Source organism: Schistocerca piceifrons, chromosome 1 (genome assembly GCF_021461385.2).
Source record: "Schistocerca piceifrons isolate TAMUIC-IGC-003096 chromosome 1, iqSchPice1.1, whole genome shotgun sequence".
Lineage (NCBI taxonomy): Eukaryota > Metazoa > Arthropoda > Insecta > Orthoptera > Acrididae > Schistocerca > Schistocerca piceifrons.
In genome coordinates, this window is record NC_060138.1 from 91,047,907 (window position 1) to 91,072,917 (window position 25,011).

A 25,011-nucleotide genomic window follows, 5' to 3' on the forward strand; every position below is an offset into this window, starting at 1 on the left:
AACTGACAGTCTCGAAAATCGATGCTAATTATCCAGCGAAAGCCTGTTTACAAAATTTGAAGAATCTGTACTAAGAGAAGAATAACATGTTCGTCACCCTGCTACGTATTGCTCCTGTAGAAATATCAGCACGCAGAGAGGCATTCAGCAGTCTGTCTTCCTGCATTCCAAACACTCTTGGAAAGGGAAGAAACAATAAAAAGCACTCTCATCTGTGCACTTCACAACGGTTTAAATAGTGTGGACGTAGATGTAGATATACCACATGGTTATACTAAAGTGTCAGCCGGAGTGGCCGAGCGGTTCTAGGCGCTACAGTCTGGAACCGCGCGACCGCTACGGTCGCAGGTTCAAATCCTGACTCGGGCATGGATGTGTGTGATGTCCTTAGGTTAGTTAGGTTTAAGTAGTTCTAAATTCTAGGGGACTGATGACCTCAGAAGTTAAGTCCCATAGTGCTCAGAGCCATTTGCACCATTTTTATACTAAAGTGCTGCTACTCACAGAGGTGCAGTGTAGACTGTAATTTTCGTATGACAACGAAACTGAATAGATGCGCAAATGTGTTAATGCGGAACCAATCTATGCTGGAAAAAAAGTTAATTCCAACTTTGGCCACCAGGTGAAAATCTGGCGCTGTGAATGCAAGAAAGACATACAGAATTTTTTCCATATAGAATGGATTAGGACTGGGACAGGGGCAGAAAAAGTCAAAGAAGTGAGGAAGGCATAATGTTGATTGTATTATTAACCACCAAAGACACAATTTGTTTAATACAAGCACCGAAAACGTAGACGAGATGCTGTACAGTGCCAGACTGACACCTGGTGGCCAAAATTGGAACTAATTTTTCTCCATCGTAAATCGGTTTCGCATTAACGCATTAGAATATCTACGCAGTTTCGCTGCCATACGATAATTACAGCCCTGACTAGACTTCCGTGAGTAGCTGTACTTTAATTGCAAACAGGAGGAGGAGGAGGATATTAGTGTTTAACGTCCCGTCGACAACGGGGTCATTAGAGACGGAGCGCAAGCTCGGGTTAGGGAAGGATTGGGAAGGAAATCGGCCGTGCCCTTTCAAAGGAACCATCCCGGCATTTGCCTGAAGCGATTTAGGGAAATCACGGAAAACCTAAATCAGGATGGCCGGAGACGGGATTGAACCGTCGTCCTCCCGAATGCGAGTCCAGTGTGCTAACCACTGCGCCACCTCGCTCGGTAATTGCAAACACCCGGTAGTGCCCTATGTAAAAGATGTAGTTCAGGCTGGAGGTGGATCTCTGTTGTTTTAAGGGGCATTTTTCGTACCATAACTTGGGTTCACTCGTTCAGGTTGCGGTGAAAATTCATTATTCTTAGTGACCATGTGGTGCCTTGTTTTCTTGCATCTTCACGAACGTGTGCTGTGGCCACTTTTATCTCCCAAGATGACAAAAACAGTGCTCACAAGAAGCATCCATACGTTCCTGTTTCTCGAACAGTGAAGCACCCAAACGCAGCTGGTCTGGTCCACTAATTTATCCATTTCTAACCCACAGAAAAAAACTGGGGTTATCTGGAACCACAGGTGGAAGGTAGCTATCAACATCCTCTTAGTTTGGTATCTTCACAGGACCTATCATCAGTCAGTGACTTTAGCTTCATATGACAAGTCTAAAGAAACCTATGGACTTGTTTCTTCACTTAACTGGGACCATTGTCAACGCCAGAGTCGGTGTCACACGGTATTACCGGTGAGGAGGCGGTTAATTTCTCGAGCGGTGTGCTTATAATGCTATACTCTGTTCTGTTGCTCGAGTGTCACGATATTTTAGTCGGGCCTGCCACATTGTCTAAGGACGTCCCTGCTAATGGCGGCCGACAAGAGGAACGAGGCCGGAATGAAATACCGCGAGAGCAGTGCCAGCAACGCCGGCGGTGGCGGAGCGCGAAATGAAGAACCATAGTGTACTATTGTGGTCGCGGGCGCTGATTAACTGCTTGGGCAACGGGGCAGCAGAACTGTCATCGCCTTCTGCCAAAGACGCACTGCGCAGCGGGACGGCAGCGTCAGGGGCGTTAGTGCGGGAGATGGGAGTGCCCTGGTTGCCTGTAGTCGGAAAAAAAAAAATCGTGTGTCTGCTGAGGACTCAAACGCGCCTTTTACGAGAAATGGCCTCCTATAGTGAGCTGTCCGAGCAGGTGTTTCCAGCTGTATTCAAAGCTTCGAACTGCCAGTACTTTCCTCCTGCATTCCTTACTCTATAGAAGGTCTCCAGCACGCCTCACAGGGGAGAAAGGTACCTACAGCCGGCCGCGGTGGCCGTGCGGTACTAGGCGCTCCAGTCCGGAGGCGCGCTGCTGCTACGGTCGCAGGTTCGAATCCTGCCTCGGGCATGGGTGTGTGTGATGTCCTTAGGTTAGTTAGGTTTAAGTAGTTCTAAGTTCTAGGGGACTGATGACCACAGCAGTTGAGTCCCATAGTGCTCAGAGCCAAGGTACCAACTGCACTAAGCGGCTAAGACGATGCACGGTCTCAGTTGCACGTTATCTATCTAAAGGCTTGCAGAGGCAGCAAGAATTTGATTTTCAGTATCTCATACTAACTTAGCACCCACTGCTTCGCTCGCGTAGATTGTATGGTCTGCATAAAATTTTGATATTGTTCACAAATTACAACACCTTTTAAACCTTTCACGCTAATTAAGGCCATATGGCATAATGTTTTCCGAATGTACTTCTGACCAAAAAAGCGATTCTGGTTGCTAGAGTCCATGCTAACCATGCCTTTTGCGTTCTTGTGGTGATATTTCCATAGAAATTTTGATCCCCTAACACACATTTCTTTACATCTAACGGAGAACTGAAATACCAATTTCCTCAAATTTAGGTTTCAAAATTTTTTATTGTAAGGAAATATTTTCTTAAAATTTTCATCCTATGTTTCACCCCCTTACAGGCTGAATTTCCAAGAAAAGTGAAATATGTATTTTTTAAATTTTTAACAGAGAAGCCAAATACATACTTTCATAAATTCAGCTGTGAAAATGCTTTTATAATGAAATCATTTCACAAAACTTTTCATCCCCTATTTCACTCTCTTAGGGGGTTGAATTTCTGAAAACACTGAAACAAGTATTTTTTTATTTCTAATCGAGAAGTGAAATACCAATTTTCATAGATGTAGCTTAAAAATACTTAATCAGTTCTTTATTAATGATTTATTTTACAAAAAACATTCACCCATTATTTTATCCCATTAGTGGTTGAATTAACAAAAATGCTGAAGTATGTGTATGTACAGAGAAACCAAATACAAATTTTCGTCCTTCTAATGTAAAACTGCCTTAATAGCGACATATTTTCAAAAAGCCTTTCATTCCCTATTTCACCCCATTAGGAGTGGAATTTCGAACAATCCTTTCTTAAATGATGCGTGCAGTGTAGGAGTCACACACCCTCTCCAAGTTTCAAGCTTCTATCCTTAGCGGGCTAGGCTGAATCAGTGAATCAGCGAATCAGTCTGGCCTTATTTTACCCCCTTAGGTGGCGAATTTCCAAAAACATGTATTTTTCATTTCCAACCAAGAAGCCAAACACTAATTTTCATAGGTTTACCTTTAAAAATGTTTTCAAAATGAAATATTTTCATAAAACGTTTCGACCCTATTCCAACCTCTGAAGGGTTGAATTTCCAAAATCAGTGAAATGTTTATGTTTTTATTTCTGGCAGCGAAGTAAAATGCAAATTTTCATAGATTTAGCTTCAGGATTAGTCGCAAAATAAAATAGTTTAAAGAAAAGTTTCATCCACTGTTTCATCCCGATAGGGGTTGAATTTCCAAAAACAGTGAAACACGTATTTTTTATTTCTAACCGAGAACCCAAATTCAAATTTTCATAGATTTAGCTTTAAAAATGCTTTCATAACGAAATATTTCACAAAACATTACATCCTGTATTTCATCCACTTTGGGGTTGAATTGCCAAGAACACTGAAACACTTGTCTTTTGAACCTTTATGGCTGATTAAAACCGTGTGCCGGACCGAGACTCGAGCTCGGGACCTTTGCCTTTTGCGGGCAAGTGCTCTATCATCCCCAGTTCGAGTCTCGGTGCGGCACATAGTTTCAATCTGCCAGGAAGTTTCCTATCAGTGCGCACTCCGCTGCAGAGTGAAAATCTTATTATGTAAATCAGAATGGCCGGACGCGGGATTGAACCGTCGTCCTCCAGAATGCAAGTCCAGTGGCTAGCCCTGCACCACCTCGCTCAGTGCACAAAATTGTGCTTTATGCTTTGAGTTCGTTCATACGGGTATCTGAGAAATCAGCAAGACAGTTTTGCATGAATGTTCCTATATACAGTGTTGGCCTACAGATACAGATACAACTGGCTTACCATAAGATCAACAGATCTCGCGAGCATGCAAACATGCTAAAATCTCAGAATCGATGACAGCATGCGTCAGAGCCTTATAGTTCTCAGCACCTTAATTATTGACAAAGTTCAAAAATTTAAAATGCTGCCATAATAAGGTATAACACAGTTAGTCGTGTATTAATGTTAGAAACTATATATGCCTTGAGGCAGTGTAAATCGTGGCGCGCAAATTACCCACACTTTATTCAACTAATATTTGAGATGAGGGCACTTAGACTTCCAACAAGGTTTATACATGGTTTCAAACCTTTTCGAAACTCATTCACATTGATACCACACACGAAAGACTGAAGTCAAATAGTTTATCGCTTTCTACTTTTTAACTGTTCATGCCATAGAACTTCAGTACCAAGCATGACGTTTTAAATCAATAATTATCTGCTAATAACTTTGTCCGGAGCACATTTGCAGATGCCCGCATCTCGTGGTCGTGCGGTAGCGTTCTCGCTTCCCACGCCCAGGTTCCCGGGTTCGATTCCGGGTGAGGTCAGGGATTTTCTCTGCCTCGTGGTGGCTGGGTGTTGAGTGCTGTCCTTAGGTTAGTTGGGTTTAAGTAGTTCTAAGTTCTAGGGGACTGATGACCATAGATGTTAAGTCCCATAGTGCTCTGAACCATTTGAACCACATTTGCAGATAGTACTTTTTGTGTCCCGCCTGGAAGGCGGCGCGTGGGTCTGCTCCTGAAAACTGAAGGGTAGGACGAATGTAGGAAGCCAGGAGGAGCAGGTGACGTAGAACTCTCGGTACAACTTTTTACGTAAAAGTACATTTAATAGAGAATATTAACCAATGACATATACGTAACTTTACAACTGAAGAGCCCGTAGGTGCAAACCCGTATTCCCGTCGTAAGTAGTAAATAGTCTCAATAGCAAGCTGAGGTTGAAGCAATGTTTCCAGGACGTCTGCTCGATGAAATTGGGGGAATCTGGAGAGGAGCCCGTAGAGCTCAGCGCCTGCTAGAGGGCGTTGCCGTCGGTGTCTCGTAGTAGTGCCAACTTAGCAGAGCGTACCTGCGTTGTGGCATCGTAGCTATCGATACCACAGTACCCTCTTGTACCACTGAGTATAACTGCAAAATTACGTCATTGCACGAGACGTTGTTCAGGACATACGACGTCATGAACGTCGAGATGTGTGAAAACTAGTTTTTGCTTAGAACGGAGGGCAAATTACCAGGCTATACACATTCAGTGTTGCATAATAGCAGTTCTTAGGGATTTTGAACAAACTTTAAACACAATTTCAAACTTTCTCGTTCTACAGACCCGTGGATCAATAATACGAAACTAATAAAGCCATTGCAGTTAGGGTTTCCATCTTGAACTATAACGTCAAGTATTTAACGCATTAACTCATTTGGAAAGTAATTTTAGGCTTGAAGCCGTTTGATATACGGGTGTTCGGACAATAGGGGGGGGGGGGGGTGGGGGGGGGGGGAAACGAGATGCTACTAACTGGTATTAAAGAACGCATAAGTGTCAGCTTTTGGGTTCTCTTTGAAATAATTTCCTCATCGCTGAATTTTTCCCTTCTTTAATGTTTTACGGTTCCGTATTGTTTGCAATAAAAATACACTCATACCCATAAGTTATGCGCTCCTTGCTGTAAATTACACAGATTTACTGATTTAAATAAATAGCTAGAGAGTACAACTGCGAACAGCTTAAATATAAACTGTCACGTAGAAAATGTTGTGATGAAGGCGAACCAGATACCGTGTTTTATTGGCAAAACACTAAGAAAATGCAACAAATCTAATAAACTGACTGCTTATACCACGCTTGTCCGTCCTCTTGTGGAATACTGCTGCATACCATGGGATTTCTACCCGATAGGATTGACGAAGAGCATCGAAAAATTTCAAAGAAGCTCATTTTGTGGTATCGTGAAATACAGGGGAGGGTCTCATAGTTACGGTAAGCAAGGCGAGGGAAGCGTTTGGGTAGAGGGGTACGCAGTCTTTAAAAACACTTGGTTTTCGTTGCGACGTGATCTTTGAGTTAAATTTCAACCACCAACATTCTCCTTAGAATGTGAACATACAGGGTGTTTCAAAATGAATATAAGGGTTTAAGGCTTTGTGGCATTTATTACATTCAACCTACTATTATAAATAATACATCGAGCGAAAGAGCAACTACTTTGCGCAAAGGGAAGAGTATAGAACGATCAAGAGTGACTGAAGAACGTGTTGAGCGATTTGGGGTCTTTCCCGAAAAGCTCAAAGAAATCAGTTCGGAATGGTAGTCGTGAATTAGCAGTTCCAATAACCTCTGTGTGGAGGGTTTTAAGCAGACGCTTACAAGTACGTCCTTACCGTTTGCAGTTGTTACAGTCTCTAAAGCTTATTGACTGCATCTTACGTACCAACTTTGCAAACCAAATGTAGCTACATGACGATGAAGATTGTTTTGGATCGTGTCATCTTCCGCGATGAACCGTCACTTCACCAAAGTGGAAATGTACGCATCTGGGGGTCAGCAAATCCCCACATGATAGTACAGCTGCAAGAAGGCTTACCTAAATTGAAAGTTTTTTGTGCCATATCCCGGTGGAGAGTTTACGGAGCTTTCTTTTTCGGTGAAGCAACTGTGACCAGTGTTTCTTATCTTGATGCGCTAGAACTATGGCTCCTTCCTCAAATGAAAAAAGCTGAACCACTGAATTTTATTTCTCAGCAAGACGATGCTCCACCTCACTGGCGTAACTCAGTAACCGACTGGTTGATATGCATAACCTTCACGTTCACACATGCCATGCGACTTTCACGCTTGGCGGTTCATAGGGGATCATGTGTGTTTACCTCCGCTACCAGTTTGTTTACCCGACTTTGGAAACAGTATTTTTGAACAATTACTCCAGAGACACTGATCAAGGTTTGGAAAGAACTCACCTATCGACTCGATATGAGACGAATGGCGCTCACATTGAACACTTATAGGAAAAAATGTTTGACGTGCCCTTTCTTTTGGTGTATTGTAAGTTGAATGTAATAACTGCTACAAAGCCTTCAAAACTGTGTATTCATTTTGAAACACCATGCGTTTTGTTGACTTCCACCTACATAGGAACAATTGACGACAGTCATAAAAGAAGAGAAATCAAAACCGCACGGAAGAGCTAGGTGTTTATTTTTCGAGAGTGGAAATGTCGAAGAATAGTCTGAAATGGTTTTTTGAACACGCTGCATACTTACTGCTCGGCGCTACAGACCTTATGGAACCTTGGCATCTTCTGTCACCTATCTCCATTCTTCTCTTTTCATTGCTTTCCTTTTACAGTTCTTTATTGCACTGCTTTGAGGTCCTCTTCAATATCTACCATTTCTTACGTCTTCCTCTTCTCCTTCTCCCTTCGGGATATCCTATAAACACTACCTTAACATTCCGAGTTCTTGGCATACTGTGGATTGACCGGCCCATCTCATTCCCCTTTGCTTGATTTTCATTACAATATTCATCTGCCCAAAAAGTGTCTGTAGTCCTGCGCTTGTCCTTATTCTCGAGCTTCCGTCCTCTGTGACTGCCCAAAATATCTTTCTCAAAATCTTCCTTTACCATCTCAATAACCAGCTTTCTTCCTTTGCAGTCATCACCTAGTCTTATGATCAATGCATTACTATCGATCTTAATATAATCAGATGTATTTTGAATTTTGTATTCCCGCTAACATTTCTGGATTTCAATATATTCTGCAAGGGATAATAACATCGCTTTCGTTGCTATCGTTGCTATCGTTCCTTGAATTTCTACTCATGTCCTATTGTCATCTGTTATAATAGAATCTAGCTATTTAAGCGCTTCGACTCTTTCCCATTTAAGTTCATTGAAGCCTTTTCGCTATCCCTGCCAGGCTCCCCTATCATCATATACTTTGTTTTGTTCACTTCCGGTCCGCTGTGCTCCTTCTAATGGAGCATAATGGAGACTTCAGTTTTTTCCACTTTGGTTGGCCAGCAGGTTGGTGTCTTGTCCACGCACGAATCGCAAAGAGTGTCTCTGTTCATTTGGTGAGTTTATGGGACAGATTCCATTACCGATGGCTGCAATTTATTTTATTTATGTATTGTCCAATTATAGACCTTTTACCTGATGTTTAAAACAGGTCGTACATCTTACAATTTTCGTTTTTTATCTTTTTACAGTTTTCTTTTCTTTCGTTTTATCTACAACATTTACAAAGAATGATACTTTCCAAAACAACAATAATTTAAGGTTGAAATATAAATAAAGTGGCTGCAATGTGTGTAGATAAAATCTCGCAATGGTAACGGTAAAGCTATACCGACGAATCTAATCCCATTATGTGGAGTGTTGGTTTGGCATGAGGTGCACAGATTATCTCTGTATCTCATATTTTTTTCGTGGATTTACAATGTTCTTATGAACAACAGTTTACAATCAATTTTTTGCACGTATGAGTCGAGAAAGACATGGTTTTCCGACAGTGGTCGTAATTAACTTCACGCCACTACTATTTTTGTCGAGCGGTCGAGTGAAACGGAGTTCACTTCGCTATTCAGTTTATGATGTACATATGCAGATTGAAATGACGAACAAAATATTTGTAACATGTCTGGATTCGAACCTGGGTCTCTTGCTCAGTAGGCGGGTACGCTAACCACTACGCCACTACGCCCATTCAGTCGTTCTGATTTCCGTTTTTGTCTACGAAGGTGTGAACTTTTTTGTGAAAAAACTTAAATGCTTTTTTAATAAAACAAACCTTATTAAGATTCTACGTCTTTGTTCTTCATGTCTACATATTTATTTCTCAAAATGCTCACACTGGCGACGAACGCGTTTCACCCAACGAGAGGCCAGTTTGTCGTTAACGTCACCTCTATTTCAAAGTCATTTTTGGGAGCAGATGAAAGTCGGGTGGGTCCAAGTTGAGTCTGTATGGACGACGATCGATGACAGAGAACTGAAGGCGTCTGATAGTTGCGTACATCGCAGCGCCCGTGTGTGGTCAGGCTCTGTTATGATGAAGGAAAGGATGCTCCATGTGTGGACGAATTCGAAACTCAACTACAGCAAGATGTTTCTCTCGCAACGACTTAGTTACGCTACAACACTGGCGTATTACTCGCTATAGTTCGGAGCCCTTTAGCGCCAGAAAGCTGTAAATATGCAGAAATGAAGAATAAAGACGTAGAATCTTAATACCGTTTGATTCATTTAAAAAGCTTTAAGGGTCTTTACATAAGAAATTCGGAAGATTTACTTTTCAGTACGCTCTCATATACGTGTGTAAGGCGAATGTCAGGTTGGTTGCTACTCGAGAATTAGAGCCGACTTTTTTTCTTTCCTTCTCTACACTGTTCCTGACGGCATTAAATTAAACTAGAAGTTCTTCTTTCTTGTCTTACACTATTTTTGTAAAACTCATATCCTCCCAACTGCTTATACATAATAGCATGTACAAGTAAAAATCCATAGGAAATATGAAAATATAAAAACTATAGTAAATTCCCATAAATGTAGTTTACTTAAATAAAAATGAGGACTCAAGTTAAAATATATTCTGATCAATGTCTTTAAATAGCATATTTTAGAAAAAAAAGTATGTGACTTACAGAAAGGATTGTTCCTTAACTGAAAATGCGATAGTAGTCCATCACAAACATCACAACGACATTGGACTGTGTTAATGAGGACGTTAAACAGCCCATCTGGTATCTGCGTCTATTGTGTTCGAGCGGTGTTTCGAAACATTGTGTGATTCATGCTGTTGGAACAATGCCAGAGGGGCGCCGCCTGGATACAGTCCACGAAAGGATTGAGATGTGTGCGTCTAGCTTTACATTTCAATCTTTCTGTTGTACGCTCTCTCAAAGTCTTTACCAACACGAGGTGCTCCGTTAGAACGGACATAATCGTTGTTGAGAATGATTTCCCCTCTCCGTTCTTTCGCGATTCTATACGTTATGCCGTGGATCCGAGCGTCTGATACCTCACGCGGCACCAGGAGAATTAGTTATGTGTGCCACTGATCATTTTAACGATTTTTTTGCCGAAATTATGTGTAACGAGTTAGTTTACAGGATATGTACACATGATTAGTTTCAGTGGATGTGGACACCCTGGCCATTCACAAGTCACTAAATGGCACACTGTTAACATTAACGAACTGCTTATATTTCAGTACAGCTTACGCAACTACGCGTAGATTCTTTTAAAATTTTGTCATCTTTTTCACAACCTCCCAGTTTTTAAACAGAAATTCACCTATGGGGCGGAAGGGTTGTGCGACGAACTACTTTAATGTTAGACTTAAAGGTATGACACATTTTATATTATTTGACAAATGATCAAAACTTTTTGTTTATGCATACTAAACTTCTTTCTGGGGTCTTTCCAGAATGAGATTTTCACTCTGCAGCGGAGTGTGCGCTGATATGAAGCTTTCTGGCAGATTAAAACTGTGTGCCGGACCGAGACTCGAACTCGGGACCTTTGCCTTTCACGGGCAAGTGCTCTACCAACTTCTTTTTTTTTTTTTTTTTTAAATCTCATTTTGTTCGTCATAGTTCGTTGCAATTGTTCGTGGCGGACGTCCCCTGACGCCCATTGAAGTTCGTTATTGATCCATTCCCTGCACGAAAAGGCTCGTCCAGAACTGCACAGAGTGTCTGCCTTTTCTTCAAGATTTCTCGTCTGTCTTCTCCTCTTTTATTTTGCATTCTTTGCAAGACCTCAGTGGATTTGTCGGCTGCAGTTGCACGTATCTGTCAATTCTCTCCAAGATGTCTGGAGTGAATGGTTCAGCCTTGAAAACCCTTCTCCGCAAGATCTTTATTTTGAGTTGCCACCATTAATTACAATAACTTCGTCATAAACTCCAATGTTGTTTTCGGGCAGCACAGTCCTAGCATGAGGACATTACACACCATGCCTACTCTGTTACAATCATCGAATAATTGCAGATTGTTGGAGCCACATTTCTTGCAGACACTTGCAGACTTCACTGCACTGGACAACTCAACGCCAATCAACAAGTATCCACTGGTATTTTGTCATTCATCACTATTATCAATAATATTGAGCTTCTGCGTTGAGTTCACATTTTCAAAACATGTGGTATCATCGGACATAGCTCTATTTCTATTACCGGAACTATTAATGTGCTTACAATGAAATAAAGCACGCACATCTTATTGCACATCTTGCTAAACTTTCTGTTGTCGTGGCATGATTAAAAAACGGATCAAAATATGACAAAGTTTTCCAAATAATGCAAACAAATACAAGTAATAATACTTTGTAAACAAATATTACGATTGCCTATTGTTGCCGCGGAGACTATCGAAGTGTCAAAGTGGACGTACAAAATAGTAGTACATTATACGACGGTTGGAACTTGGATAGTGGCAACTATTTATTCACAACCGATACAAAAGAGTTCCAATTTTGCACCTGTTACTGTCCTTCAAAGTAGTCGTCAGCGCTGTGTAAAACCCGTTGCCAGCGAAGTGGAAGGCGTAGTATACCGTTAACAGAGCCTGTTCTGCTGATGGTGCGAATGGGGCGGTCTACTGCCTGTCGAGTCTCTGGAACAGTTCTGAAGCGAATGCCGCGAAGTGGTTCCTTCATCTTCGGAATCAAATCCAAGTCACAAGGACTTAAGTCCAGGTAGTATGGTGGATGGTACAGTACTTCCCAGTCCCATCGACCGAACAGAGCAGCCACGGCTTGCGCTGCATGCACCCGCACATTGTCGTGCAAAATGATGGGTGGGTTGCGCAAAAAGTGTCGCCGTTCCTTTCGCAAAGCTGGCCGCAGGTGATGCTCCAAAAACAACTAGCTTTGCGAAAGAAGCGGCGACACTTTCTGCGCAACCCACTCATCATTTTGCAGCGCAAGCCGAGGCTGCTCTGTTCGGTCGATGGGACTGGGAAGTACTGTACCATCCACCATACTACCTGGACTTAAGTCTTTGTGACTTTGATTTGATTCCGAAGATGAAGGAACCACTTCGCGGCATTCGCTTCAGAACTATTCCAGAGGTTTGACAGGCAGTAGACCGCTCCATTCGCAATTTTCTACCTATCATACTTATTTCGCTTCGGCATTTGTAAAACTTGGGTCCCAGAAACACATGAGAATTCTACTCATATATTCTTCTATCAGCAACATTACATTCTCTTAGTACTGCTTCAACTCTCACCCAACTAATTTCAACAACAAAAGCAGCGAGCGAGTTGGTATAGTGGTTAGAACACTGGTCTCGCATTCCGGAGGACAACAGTTCAAACCCGCGTCCGGTCATCCTGATTTCCCTAAATCGCTTCAGGCAAATGCCGGGATGGTTCCTTTGAAAGGGCAAGGTCGACTTCCTTCCCCATCCTTTCCTAATTCGATGGGACCGATAGCTTCGCTGTTTGGTCCGCTCCCCACAAATAAGTAAGACAACAATCAACCAACCAACCAGAGTATACAAGACAGCAGACGAAAGATTTATGTACTGCTAGAGAGGATGTGAAATTCCTGTGATTGTTCGCTATAAGACCTACAACAAGTGGAACACGAACGAACACATGCGAGTGCGAACGGAACACAACGGAATACCGCTTGCTCAAGCACGCCTAGCGTTGACATCAGAGAGAAATCTCGTTCTGCGTTCACTTGTCTTCGTTACGGTTAAAGGCGGCTTAAGAGATCCGTCATGAGTTTTCTTTCGAAACTATAGATGTGACGTATTTCCTTGTTATTGTGAGGCAGGTAATTCTAAAGTTAGGTTCCTGTTACAGAAAATTATTTACAGGTGGCGTGTGTGTGATGGCACGGAACGAAAAGCATGATGCTCTGATGATAATGCTTACATGTGTTGAGCTGTTCAGGTAAGTGTGTTAAAGGCGGAGCAGAGATTGAAGGGACAACATACGGTGATCAGGCGGTGAAGCAATAGCCAGGATAGCTGTGTAGACATGAGCACCTGATTCACTCAGAGTAAAACCTCTTTGCGATCGCCTCCTTGAAATGTTAACACAGCGCGCGGGAGGGAGAGCAGTTTTGCTTCGTATCAGTTCGTATGTATCGATAGCACAAGAAAAAGTCAATTTATATTAAAGAAACTCTGCTTGTAAGCTATTAACTCGTCCAACACTAACAGAAATCTATTCGCGTCACATTTCTGTTCCGTTTATAGTGATTCAGAGGCTAATGGTGAAACGCTAGGACCTTTCCGCTTCTTTAAAGTTTGTTAGAAACAGATTCTCTCACACATTAATTAATAGTAAAGCTAATAACACGTCAACAACAATCCTGAGCATAGCCAAATGTGGGAAAGGTAAGTAATACTATACTTTTGGAGCTATTATGATGCTATAAACCTGTACAAGGTATTCCTTAGGCTTCAAGTAGACACTGTAATCGGTAGGAATGTTTGAAACCGTATTATTTTCATAAAATCGCTAAAATGCAGTTACGATCATTGCCTCTGATACATATTTTAAATCTGATGTTATCTGAAAGTAAAGAACAAAATCTGATTAAAATATGAGTCTTATTATGTAATTGCAAAGCATTATCCTGTCTGCCAGGCTCATTTTTGAAAGACTGTCATTATTGAGATGATGTACGTTTTTATTAAAAACAGGAAAAATGCTGCGAAGAAATTATATTCGGTATTTTACGAATAATCCACTAAAATGTAATATGTATTGTTATATTTACATATGCACCTATTTTCATTGTGATGCATACAGTGTCATTCACTGTTCTGATAGTTGTCAAAATTCATTGTATTTCGTTAATTTTATATTTTTAACTATCATATCGGTGTAAAAAAAGGTATACAACATTCGTGCTCAAAGTTTCGATGTGGCCTCTGTACCGACCTGATTTGTAATTAAGTAATCGATTCTTAAGGGCATACACTGTGCCAACTTCGTACAGTTGTACAGTGACGTGACTTTTACTGGAATGACTTCAGCACAGAAATAAACGACTTTGAAACTTAAAACCACATGTGATACGAATTAATGCGAGCGTTATTACCCACTCTGTCAGTCTTTGTTATACCAGGACTTTAAGTTATTCCTTTTCCACACCAACAGCAACAACTGAAGTATTTGATCCCAGCCAAAAGAGGAAACATTTCAATGGGACAATTGCGACTGATTTGATTCGCAGCTTTGCATATGCACGTGTCCTTTTCAAGGGCATTCGTCTGACATAAACAGAACTTAAACTTCCTTATACGGACTGAATTTGTCGATTTTTTTAAATGCAGAAACTGTTGGCAGAAAATCATTTTTGATACGTCACGCTGGTAGTGTAATTCGCACATGCATCTGTAGTTATATATCATTAAGTCTGTGGCAAGTTAAGGCGTGCCAGTGATCGATAACGACCCATGATCACGAAATAATTTAGTTTTAAAAAATGTAATATTCTTACTAGAGACGTTTTATTTGCCCAGGTCGAATAAATACGCATGTAGACAACTTGTTTCGGCTATTTAAATTGCGATCTTCAGATTATCGACATACATAAACCACTGTGCCGCTCAATGTAATGCCCTGTCATCTAGTCATGTACATATTTGGGAGCAATTCATTCAGGAAGATGCACCAATGTAACTTCATACATCTTATAGCAAAACCGTACCCGAGGTAAACATTTACAAAAGTTTCTGATAAAATACAGCTGGTTCACAGGATATTGCATGCTGTGTCTGTATTGACAGCTGACGACACACGATACTGAAGATAGCATTTTAAATTGCCGAAACTAGTTTTCTGTAGATACATTTATTGCTGTCTGGGCGAATAAAACTTCTCTAATAAACACAGCGTATTTTTCAAATGTCATAGATCGCCCTCCTGCTGACAATTCTCTCCCCCATTTTGCGATAATACAAAACGTGCTGCCCTTCTTTGAACTTTCCCGATGTACTACACTCAGCTGGCGGCTACACGGGTAGCGGAGGCTGTATGGCGTGGACTAGGGGCTTTTTTAGGTTAGAAGGCCTCGGGAAAGTATGGGGTGGGCTGCAATTTCAAAGGGTGCATGGCAAATACAGGACGTGCTTGGGTCAAGGAACAGTCGGAATTGTAGTTGTAAATTATTGTGGTTGTGTTGGGAAAGTCCCTGAGCTTCAAGCGCTAATAGAAAGCACAGAAGCTGAAATCGTTATAGGTACAGAAAGCTGGCTAAAGCCTGAAATAAGTTCTGCAGAAATTTTTACGAAGTCTCAGACGGTGTTCAGGAAAGATAGTTTAGACAGAATTGGTGGTGGAGTGTTTGTGTCTGTCAGTAGTGGTTTATCTTGTAGTGAAGTCGAAGTAGATACTCCGTGCGAATTGGTATGGGTGGAGGTTATACTTAACAGCCGAACTAAGTTAATAATTGGCTCCTTCTACCGACCCCCAGACTCCGATGATATAGTTGCTGAACAGTTCAGAGAAAATTTGAGTCTCGTAACAAATAAATACCCCACTCATACGGTTATAGTTGGTGGGGACTTCAACCTTCCCTCGATATGTTGGCAAAAATACTTGTTCAAAACCGGTGGTACGCAGAAAACATCTTCCGAGATTGTCCTAAATGCTTTCTCCGAAAATTATTTCGAGCAGTTAGTCCACGAACCCACGCGAATTGTAAATGGTTGCAAAAACACACTTGACCTCTTAGCCACAAACAATCCAGAGCTAATAGAAAGCATCATGACTGATACAGGGATTAGTGATCACAAGGTCATTGTAGCTAGGCTCAGTACCGTTTCTTCCAAATCCACCAGAAACAAACGCAAAATAATTTATTTAAAAAAGCGGATAAAGTGTCACTAGAAGCCTTCCTAAGAGACAATATCCATTCCTTCCGAACTGACTATGCAAATGTAGACGAGATGTGGCTCAAATTCAAAGATATAGTAGCAACAGCAATTGAGAGATTCATACCTCATGAATTGGTAAGAGATGGAATTGATCCCCCATGGTACACAAAACAGGTCCGAACGCTGTTGTAGAGGCAACGGAAAAAGCATGCAAAGTTTAGAAGAACGCGAAATTCCGAAGATTGGTTAAAATTTACAAACGCGCGAAATTTGGCAAGGACTTCAATGCGAGATGCCTTTAATAGGTTCCACAACGAAACATTGTCTCGAAATTTGGTAGAAAATCCGAAGAAATTCTGGTCGTATGTAAAGTACACAAGCGGCAAGACGCAGTCAATACCTTCGCTGCGCAGTGCCGATGGTATTGTTACCGACGACTGTGCCGCTAAAGCGGAGTTATTGAACGCAGTTTTCCGAAATTCCTTCACTAGGGAAGTTGTTGTTGTTGTTGTTGTGGTCTTCAGTCCTGAGACTGGTTTGATGCAGCTCTCCATGCTACTCTATCCTGTGCAAGCTTCTTCATCTCCCAGTACCTACTGCAACCTACATCCTTCTGAATCTGCTTACTGTATTCATCTCTTGATCTCCCTCTACGATTTTTACCCTCCACGGTGCCCTCCAATGCTAAATTTGTGATCCCTCGATGCCTCAAAACATGTCCTACCAACCGATCCCTTCTTCTAGTCAAGTTGTGCCACAAACTTCTCTTCTCCCCCACCCTATTCAAAACCTCCTCATTAGTTACGTGATCTACCCACCTTATCTTCAGCATTCTTCTGTAGCACCACATTTCGAAAGCTTCTATTCTCTTCTTGTCCGGAAGACGAATGGAATATTCCAGAATTTGAAACACGAACAGCTGCTAGCATGAGTTTCTTAGAAGTAGATACCTTAGGGGTTGCGAAGCAACTCAAATCGATTGATACGGGCAAGTCTTCAGGTCCAGATTGTATACCGATTAGGTTCCTTTCAGATTACGCTGATACAATAGCTCCCTAATTAGTAATCATATACAACCGCTCGCTCACCGATAGATCTGTACCTACAGATTGGAAAATTGCGCAGGTCGCACCAATGTTTAAGAAGGGTAGTAGGAGTAATCCATCGAACTACAGACCTATATCATTGACGTCGGTTTGCAGTAGGGTTTTGGAACATATACTGTATTCAAACATTATGAATCACCTCGAAGGGAACGATCTGTTGATACGTAATCAGCATGGTTACAGAAAACATCGTTCTTGTGCAACGCAGCTAGCTCTTTATTCGCACGAAGTAATGGCCGCTATCGACAGGGGATCTAATGTTGATTCCGTATTTCTAGATTTCCGGAAAGCTTTTGACACTGTTCCACACAAGCGACTTCTAATCAAGCTGCGGGTCTATAGGGTGTCGTCCCAGTTGTGCGACTGGATTCGTGATTTCCTGTCAGGAAGGTCGCAGTTCGTAGTAATAGACGGAAAATCATCGAGTAAAACTGAAGTGATATCAGGTGTTCCCCAGGGAAGCCTCCTGGGACCTCTGCTGTTCCTTATCTATATAAATGACCTGGGTGACAATCTGAGCAGTTCTCTTAGGTTGTTAGCAGATGATGCTGTAATTTACCGTGTAGTAAGGTCATCCGAAGACCAGTATCAGTTGCAAAGCGATTTAGAAAAGATTGCTGTATGGTGTGGCAGGTGGCAGTTGACGCTAAATAACGAAAAGTGTGAGGTGATCCACATGAGTTCCAAAATAAATCCGTTGGAATTCAATTACTCGGTAAACAGTACAATTCTCAAGGCTGTCAATTCGACTAAGTACCTGGATGTTAAAATTACGAACAACTTCAATTGGAAAGACCACATAGATAATATTGTGGGGAAGACGAGCCAAAGGTTGCGTTTCATTGGCAAGACACTTAGACGATGCAACAAGTCTACTAAAGAGACAGCTTACACTACACTCGTTCGTCCTCTGTTAGAATATTGCTGCGCGGTGTGGGATCCTTACCAGGTGGGATTGACGGAGGACATCGAAAGGGTGCAAAAAAGGGCAGCTCGTTTTGTACTGTCACGTAATAGGGGAGAGAGTGTGGCAGATATGATACGCGAGTTGGGATGGAAGTCATTAAAGCAAAGACGTTTTTCGACGCGGCGAGATCTATTTACGAAATTTCAGTTACCAACTTTCTCTTCCGAATGCGAAAATATTTTGATGAGCCAAACCTACATAGGTAGGAATGATCATCAAAATAAAATAAGAGAAATCAGAGCTCGAACAGAAAGGTTTAGGTGTTCGTTTTTCCCGCGCGCTGTTCGGGAGTGGAATGATAGAGAGATAATATGATTGTGGTTCGATGAACCCTCTGCCAAGCACTTAAATGTGAATACCTATCTGGTATGGATCCCACATCGCACAGCAGTATTCTAAAAAAGGACGGATAAGCGTTGTGTAGGCAGCCTCTTTAGTAGATCTGTTACGTTTTCTAAGTGTCCTGCCAACAAAACGCAGTCTTTGGTTAGCCTTCGCTAAAACACTTTCTATGTGTTCCTTCCAATTTAAGTGGCTCGTAATTATAATTCCTAGGTATTTAGTTGAATTCACGGCCTTTAGGTTAGACTGATTTATCGTGTAACCGAAGTTTAAAGGATTCCTTTTAGCACTCATCTGGATGACCTCATCTTTTCTAAATCGTTTTGCAATTTGTTTTGATCTTCAGATGACTTTATTGGTCGATAAACGACAGCATCATCTGCAGACAACCTCACATTGTCTCCTAAATCTTTTATATAAGTGAGGAAGAGTAGAGGGCCTATAACACTACCTTGGTGAACGCCAGAAATCACTTCTGTTTTAAAACTTTGAACATAGCTGCTAAGGTTCAGTGACGATGTCAGAATTATATTAGAACCCTCTGTCACAGATATTAAGTCAAAATTGACCAGGTTTCGACGCTACTATGAGCGTCGTCTTCATAATTAAAATAACTGTTCTAAAACATATTAGGTATATAATATATTAATTAAATTAAAGTTTGTACTGACTGGGAAGAGTTGCAGTACTTACAAGTCATCTCTTAAAAAATCTAAGCCGGAAAGGCGACATCTTGAATAGTTGTAAATAAGATGGCGAGCCGCTAAGGGCTGCTTGTACTTGAGTGAACAAGGGTTGCAACTACAGTCTTGGAGATTTTGCGTCCGTCTGAATTTGGCATTTTTTTCGTTGTTTCTGCAACAGTGTTTGTTAATTTATTTGGTATAAATCTGTCAACTGCTGCCGATACTATTTCTTTGAATTCAAGCGACGTCTGGTCTACACTTACATTGTTAATTTGGAAGGAATGGAGATTGTCTCTCAGGAAGGCGTAAAGTGAATTTTTATCTGCATTTTTGGATAGGTACGTTTTTCGTTTATTTTTGGAGGATTTAGGGGTCACAATATTCAATATCGCTACAACACTCCTGTGTTCTCTAGTCCCTGTATATGTTTTGAAGCTCGTCATTAGCTGAGGATTATTTATTGCTAAGAGGTCAAGTGTGTTTTCACAACAGTTTACTATTCGCGTGGGCTCATGAACCAATACATACAAATTACTGACTCAGTAGAATAAAGACAGGGCAAGGCATCAGACGTTATCTGTAATAAGAAATAGCGAGGAATGGAATCAGCTGAGGAAGATTAAATTAGAATCTCTGGGCAGAAAATTTAGCTCATTTCCTTTCCAGCTCCCTTTAATTATTCCACGCAGTGTCGACCACTTGTCACCAGTGCTTGCGACCCGTAGTATTCATTTCCAAACGTACCAGAAATATGATGATCGGGCAACACTGTGCCGTTTTGTTGTAAATCAGATAGTATTATATTAGTTCAACGGCCTTCTGCAGTATAAAACAGTCCGGACAAGCTTTCACACGTGATAAATCATATATTTTTTGGCCGATAGTTCGCTCTTCTGCGTGGGAAGTGTGATCGCGAAACGAGAACGAAGCAATTACAGTCGAAATAAAACTGGTTAGCGGGTGAAAGAGGGCGAAGTCGCATTGGCGCTGCGCGTCCTATCTCTGAGGCACGGCCGTTCAAAAATAAACTGCTGTAAACTTCACCGACTACTGATTATCTCACAGCAGAGAAAAAAGTTAATGGAGAACAGTTTAAGCGCAGTGTAGAGTTTCGCCCCGAAAATAACAGCGGCTTCGCACGCGCAGACGGGCGATTGCGCAGGAGCCGAGCTGGCCAGGGGCAGGGTTTCGATCTAAGGCGAGCCGCGACTGTCGATGCTCCCTTGTTACGGCACGACGTTTGTTTATATCGTTTAATAAAAAGAAACACATAACGGAGTAACAAAAGTCGTCGTGGGAATTCTGTGTTGCCTATCCTTGGTTCTATGAATCCAGAACGGCATTCCGAGCTTGTGCCACGACCCTAATGTCCTCGTCGTCGACGGGACACTAAAACCCCTAACCGCCCTTCCTTAGTCTACAGGTCAGAGATGAGCAGTGAGACAGCATCTTCAGGAGTTTTCATTATACACAGTGCAAATGAAAGACACTTAGCCCATTGCGTGACTACTCTTATACGTCCGTCCACGTTTTGTCACTGACATAATAACGGAGTGAAGAGCAGAAAAACTACGCTCTCCGTCAATCAGGAGGCTTGCGGGCTGTGAAAAGACTTATTATCCACTTCCTCTAGACAGCATGGTCAAAGAGAGAAAACATTAATCTCTCATTTATCGAACTGTAGTGTAGTCATTAATGTTTCATATTATCTGGTGCTGCCCTCCATCTCTTTCTCACTTGTATCAATATCTTCATCTCTGTAGCAGCTAAGGTAGTCTGTGCCTAATTTTCCAGGCCCTATCTGTACCTACTTCTTTTCTCCTCTACGTTCAGTGCCAGATTAACTTAGTGTTTAACAAACGCCCGACAGACCTGTTTCTCTTCTGGTAAAATTTTTTCGTAGACTTCCTTCCTAGCTTATTATTTGTAACACTGTCATCGTTCTTCATTTGTCTATATAACGTTAGACACCCTTTTGTTCACCTTCACTTGAAGTGCTTACAATTTCTTCGACTCCAAAATTCCTACTCTCCAAATTTTACTCGTGTACAGCGCAGAGGTAAAAAAATGATTTAGCATTTTGTGTAGTCAGAACTCGTTTTCGCACAAAATATTGTACAAATTGAAACAAATGAAGTGGCAAACTCATTAAAACACTGGATTCGTATTCATTATACCGAGCGAGGTGGCGCAGTGGTTAGCACACTGGACTCGCATTCGGGAGGACGACGGTTCAATCCCGTCTCCGGCCATCCTGATTTAGGTTTTCCGTGATTTCCCTAAATCGTTTCAGGCAAATGCCGGGATGGTTCCTTTGAAAGGGCACGGCCGATTTCCTTCCCAATCCTTCCCTAACCCGAGCTTGCGCTCCGTCTCTAATGACCTCGTTGTCGACGGGACGTTAAACACTAACAACCACCACCATCGTATTCATTATAAGTTATGTTCAAATACCAGCACAGTCGTCCTGATTTAGGATCAATGTTATTTATCCCAATCGCTTGAGATTAATATCCGGATCGTAAATGAAACAAGACCACAATCCATATAGTCCACTGCTCTAACGACGACGAAGCCCTAGCACAACATAAGACCATCCAGACAACGGTGATTCTGGTGCAGCTGTACAGTAGTACTGATTGAATGAACAACGGGGAGGACACACTATATCTCTCGAAATCTTCCAATTTCTGGAGATTTGTTTCAAGGCGACTGAGAAATAATATATGCACAGACCACACATTCTCCATTGGCTCACGACTGCATGGAGCAATTGAAATTGAATTCCGCATCGACCAGAACTTCACCGACAATCCTTTCAAGAGTTTTTCAGGTATACTCTCTGTATATTTTGATACAAGGCACTCACGGTCTCTGGAAGCACGTTACAGAGTAGTAATGTAATTATGATTTATTCGGTTTGTTATTGGCATACTTCACACAGCCAGGATCTTCCATTCTAACCTGAAGCATCTAGTTTCCCGTTGGCGCCTACGTACAGACGCAAAACTGCTGCAATGTGGTTGCCGTCGTTGCGGAAACAGCTCAGCATAGCGCCTTCGTGTCGCTTTTCCATTGCATTCAGTGAACCTGTACACGAGGTGCATATTAACCACCTCTTCATCAGTAAATCTATCGACAGGAATGCTATGTATCACTGTTAACGCACAAATAATACTGCCGGTAAACAAAACCGTCGTCACCATTGAGTAGTGCTGAATGAAATATTGAGGTCATAGGGATAAGGAGGACACTACTGTTGTCAACAGCCGGTACTACCCGACCAAGATATTACCGCACTTTGCCTCCCCTGGCTGCTACCGGAAACACGCGGGGATGTTATTGTAAACAAGTACAGTGGTGTCTACGGAAAACTCATCGCAATGTGAATACTTTCATGAGAGTTTCGCACTTGTTGTGCTGTGGTTCAGCACTTCCTCGTCAAAATCACGATGGAAACTCAGGATACGTCGACCGAAGCATAGTCACATGCAGGTGAGGACTAACACCTTGAGCGAATGGAAACAGGACACGCAGCGCATATGGTCAACAAGTGCACTGTTGTTCACCATTTTCAGTGCAATAGAGATACGAAGCTAACTAGGATAAGAAACCAAACGAAATGCACTAAATCTGTAATGAGCCACTGGAGGTACCAAAATATCCAGAAGGCGTCCCTAAACAATCTCTGCAGGTGGAGTTCCGTCAGAGTCTCTGTCTCGACTACAAACGGCTGTAGCTGTTTAATGAATAGCAATACGTCGGTAAGAATTACAGAGCATGTAAAAGAGAGTTCAAAAGTTATTTTAGATAATTGTAAGTTTTAGATATCACCTCTCTTGGGCGCATGGACAACACCTAAGCGATAATTCACTTCCAACATACATTCCGAAGTATGCGTGGATTCATCGACGCGAGCGAGTTAGAAATGAGCGATCTTAATCCTTGAATTGTTTTCAGAAAAGGAAGCAGATTCACAAGAGATTTGCTATAGTCCCACTAAAAGAAATCCATCGGTTTTTTAATGCTCTCGGGTGTCCGACCGGGTGAAATCGTTTACGAAGCACGATATTTTGACAGCGCACCTTGCCATCATCTTCAGGTGGTACCTGTACAATGATTGTCTTTGCTACATTGGGCGATGTGCCAAAGAAGCTCATTTTACAGCTGTTACCTGAAGATGACGACGTATTGTAAACGACTGCGTACTGTTGGTCACGCGAGGGCAAGGACGACAGAAACAATTGATTTGTCGCTAAAGCTTAAGATCACAAATCCGGTGCTGCCAAGAGCAGAACACAGCATAGTGATACGCCTGACCCCACGGTTAAGGAGTAAACACACTCTGTAAATCATATCGATGTATCGCAACGCATTGAAAAGTTATAGCCGTTTGTAATCGCTTTATTCATTTTTGACGGCGCTGTATAACGGATTGAATACAACAGCAAGTGGTCATCGACAGGGCAGCTGGAGACTGTGAGTCCTTTATTCTAGTATACCCAGACGGTATCCTCAAACCACTCAAAAGTTTGTCGGTGAAATTCTCTATCGGTTACAGACGGCTATAACTATTAAACGAATAGCAGTACATCGGTAGCAGTTACAGAGAATGCAAAAGAAATTGCAATTTTTTTACGTAATTTGTACTTTTTCTATGTCACTATTCTTGGTCACACGAACATCTAAGCTATATATTATCTCATGCCGTACATTTGAAGCATATGTACAGTTACCTAGACGAACGCATTAGAAACGCGACATGTGTATTCTCCGTCTTAGAACTGTTTCGGTAGAGGAAGCACGTTTACAAGTTCTTTGCTATAGTCTCTTTAAGAGAAATCCATGGGTTTGTAAAACTCTCAGGCGTTCAGTCGGGTGCACTCATTTACGAAATGCGATATTTCGGCAGCGTACCTTGCTGTCTTCTTCAGGTGATACCTGTAGAGTGGCTGTCGTTGCTTCATCGGACGATGTATAAAAGATGCTCATTTTAAAGTTATCACCTGAAGATAATGACAAATTACGCTGTCGAAGTATCGTGTTTCGTAGACGACTCCACCCCGCTGGACACCCAGAGAGCAATACGAACAGTTAAATCGTCGGGAAAGTTTAAGATCTCAAATCCGCAGATCAAGGCGGCCAAGAGGAGAACGCAACGTCGTGATACTACCAATCTGATGGTCTGAAAGTGTGTATTCTCTGTGAACCGTATCAATGTACCTCTACGGATTAAATAGTTACAGCCGTTTGTAGTCGCTGTATTAATCATGAAAGGTCCAGCGTAACGGACCGAATACAACAGCAAGTGGATTTGGACAGCGCTCCGCGCTGAGACTCACCATGGCGTCCGCGGTGAGGGTTGAGTGTGGCGGCGGCGCTGGCGAGTGGGGCCCTGTGGCGGCGGTGGGAGCTGAGGCGCTGTCTGGAGACGCACTGCCGCCGCCGCCCCCGCCGCCCCCGGTATACGCGGCCGGCGCGTGCAGCCGCTTGCGCCCGCGGACTAACTTTAGCCGCCGTCACGCCACCGACAGCTCCTCGGAGACCTTCCCTTACACTCGCTGCTCCCCACAGTTTCTCCAATTCTAGAGCCATCAAAGCGGGCCCCCCGCATCCGAAGGTCTACGACCGCTGCCGTCCGCAACTGGGTTGGCAGCGCCTGTGCTTTTCGGACGTTTTCGGGCTGTAAAGCTGTAGCAA

General features: G+C 42.3%; 1 protein-coding gene across 1 annotated transcript in view; it reads right to left on the minus strand.

Moving 5' to 3' along the window:
* Positions 1-24,798, minus strand: part of LOC124794947 (troponin C, isoallergen Bla g 6.0301) — a 152,678-nt gene extending 127,880 nt beyond the window's left edge. The window contains exon 1 of the mRNA XM_047258665.1: positions 24,654-24,798. Coding sequence (XP_047114621.1) covers positions 24,654-24,656 — 3 coding nt within the window. The 5' untranslated portion in view covers positions 24,657-24,798. The remainder of the gene's footprint in view (positions 1-24,653) is intronic.
* Between the last annotated feature and the right edge of the window lie 213 nt (positions 24,799-25,011).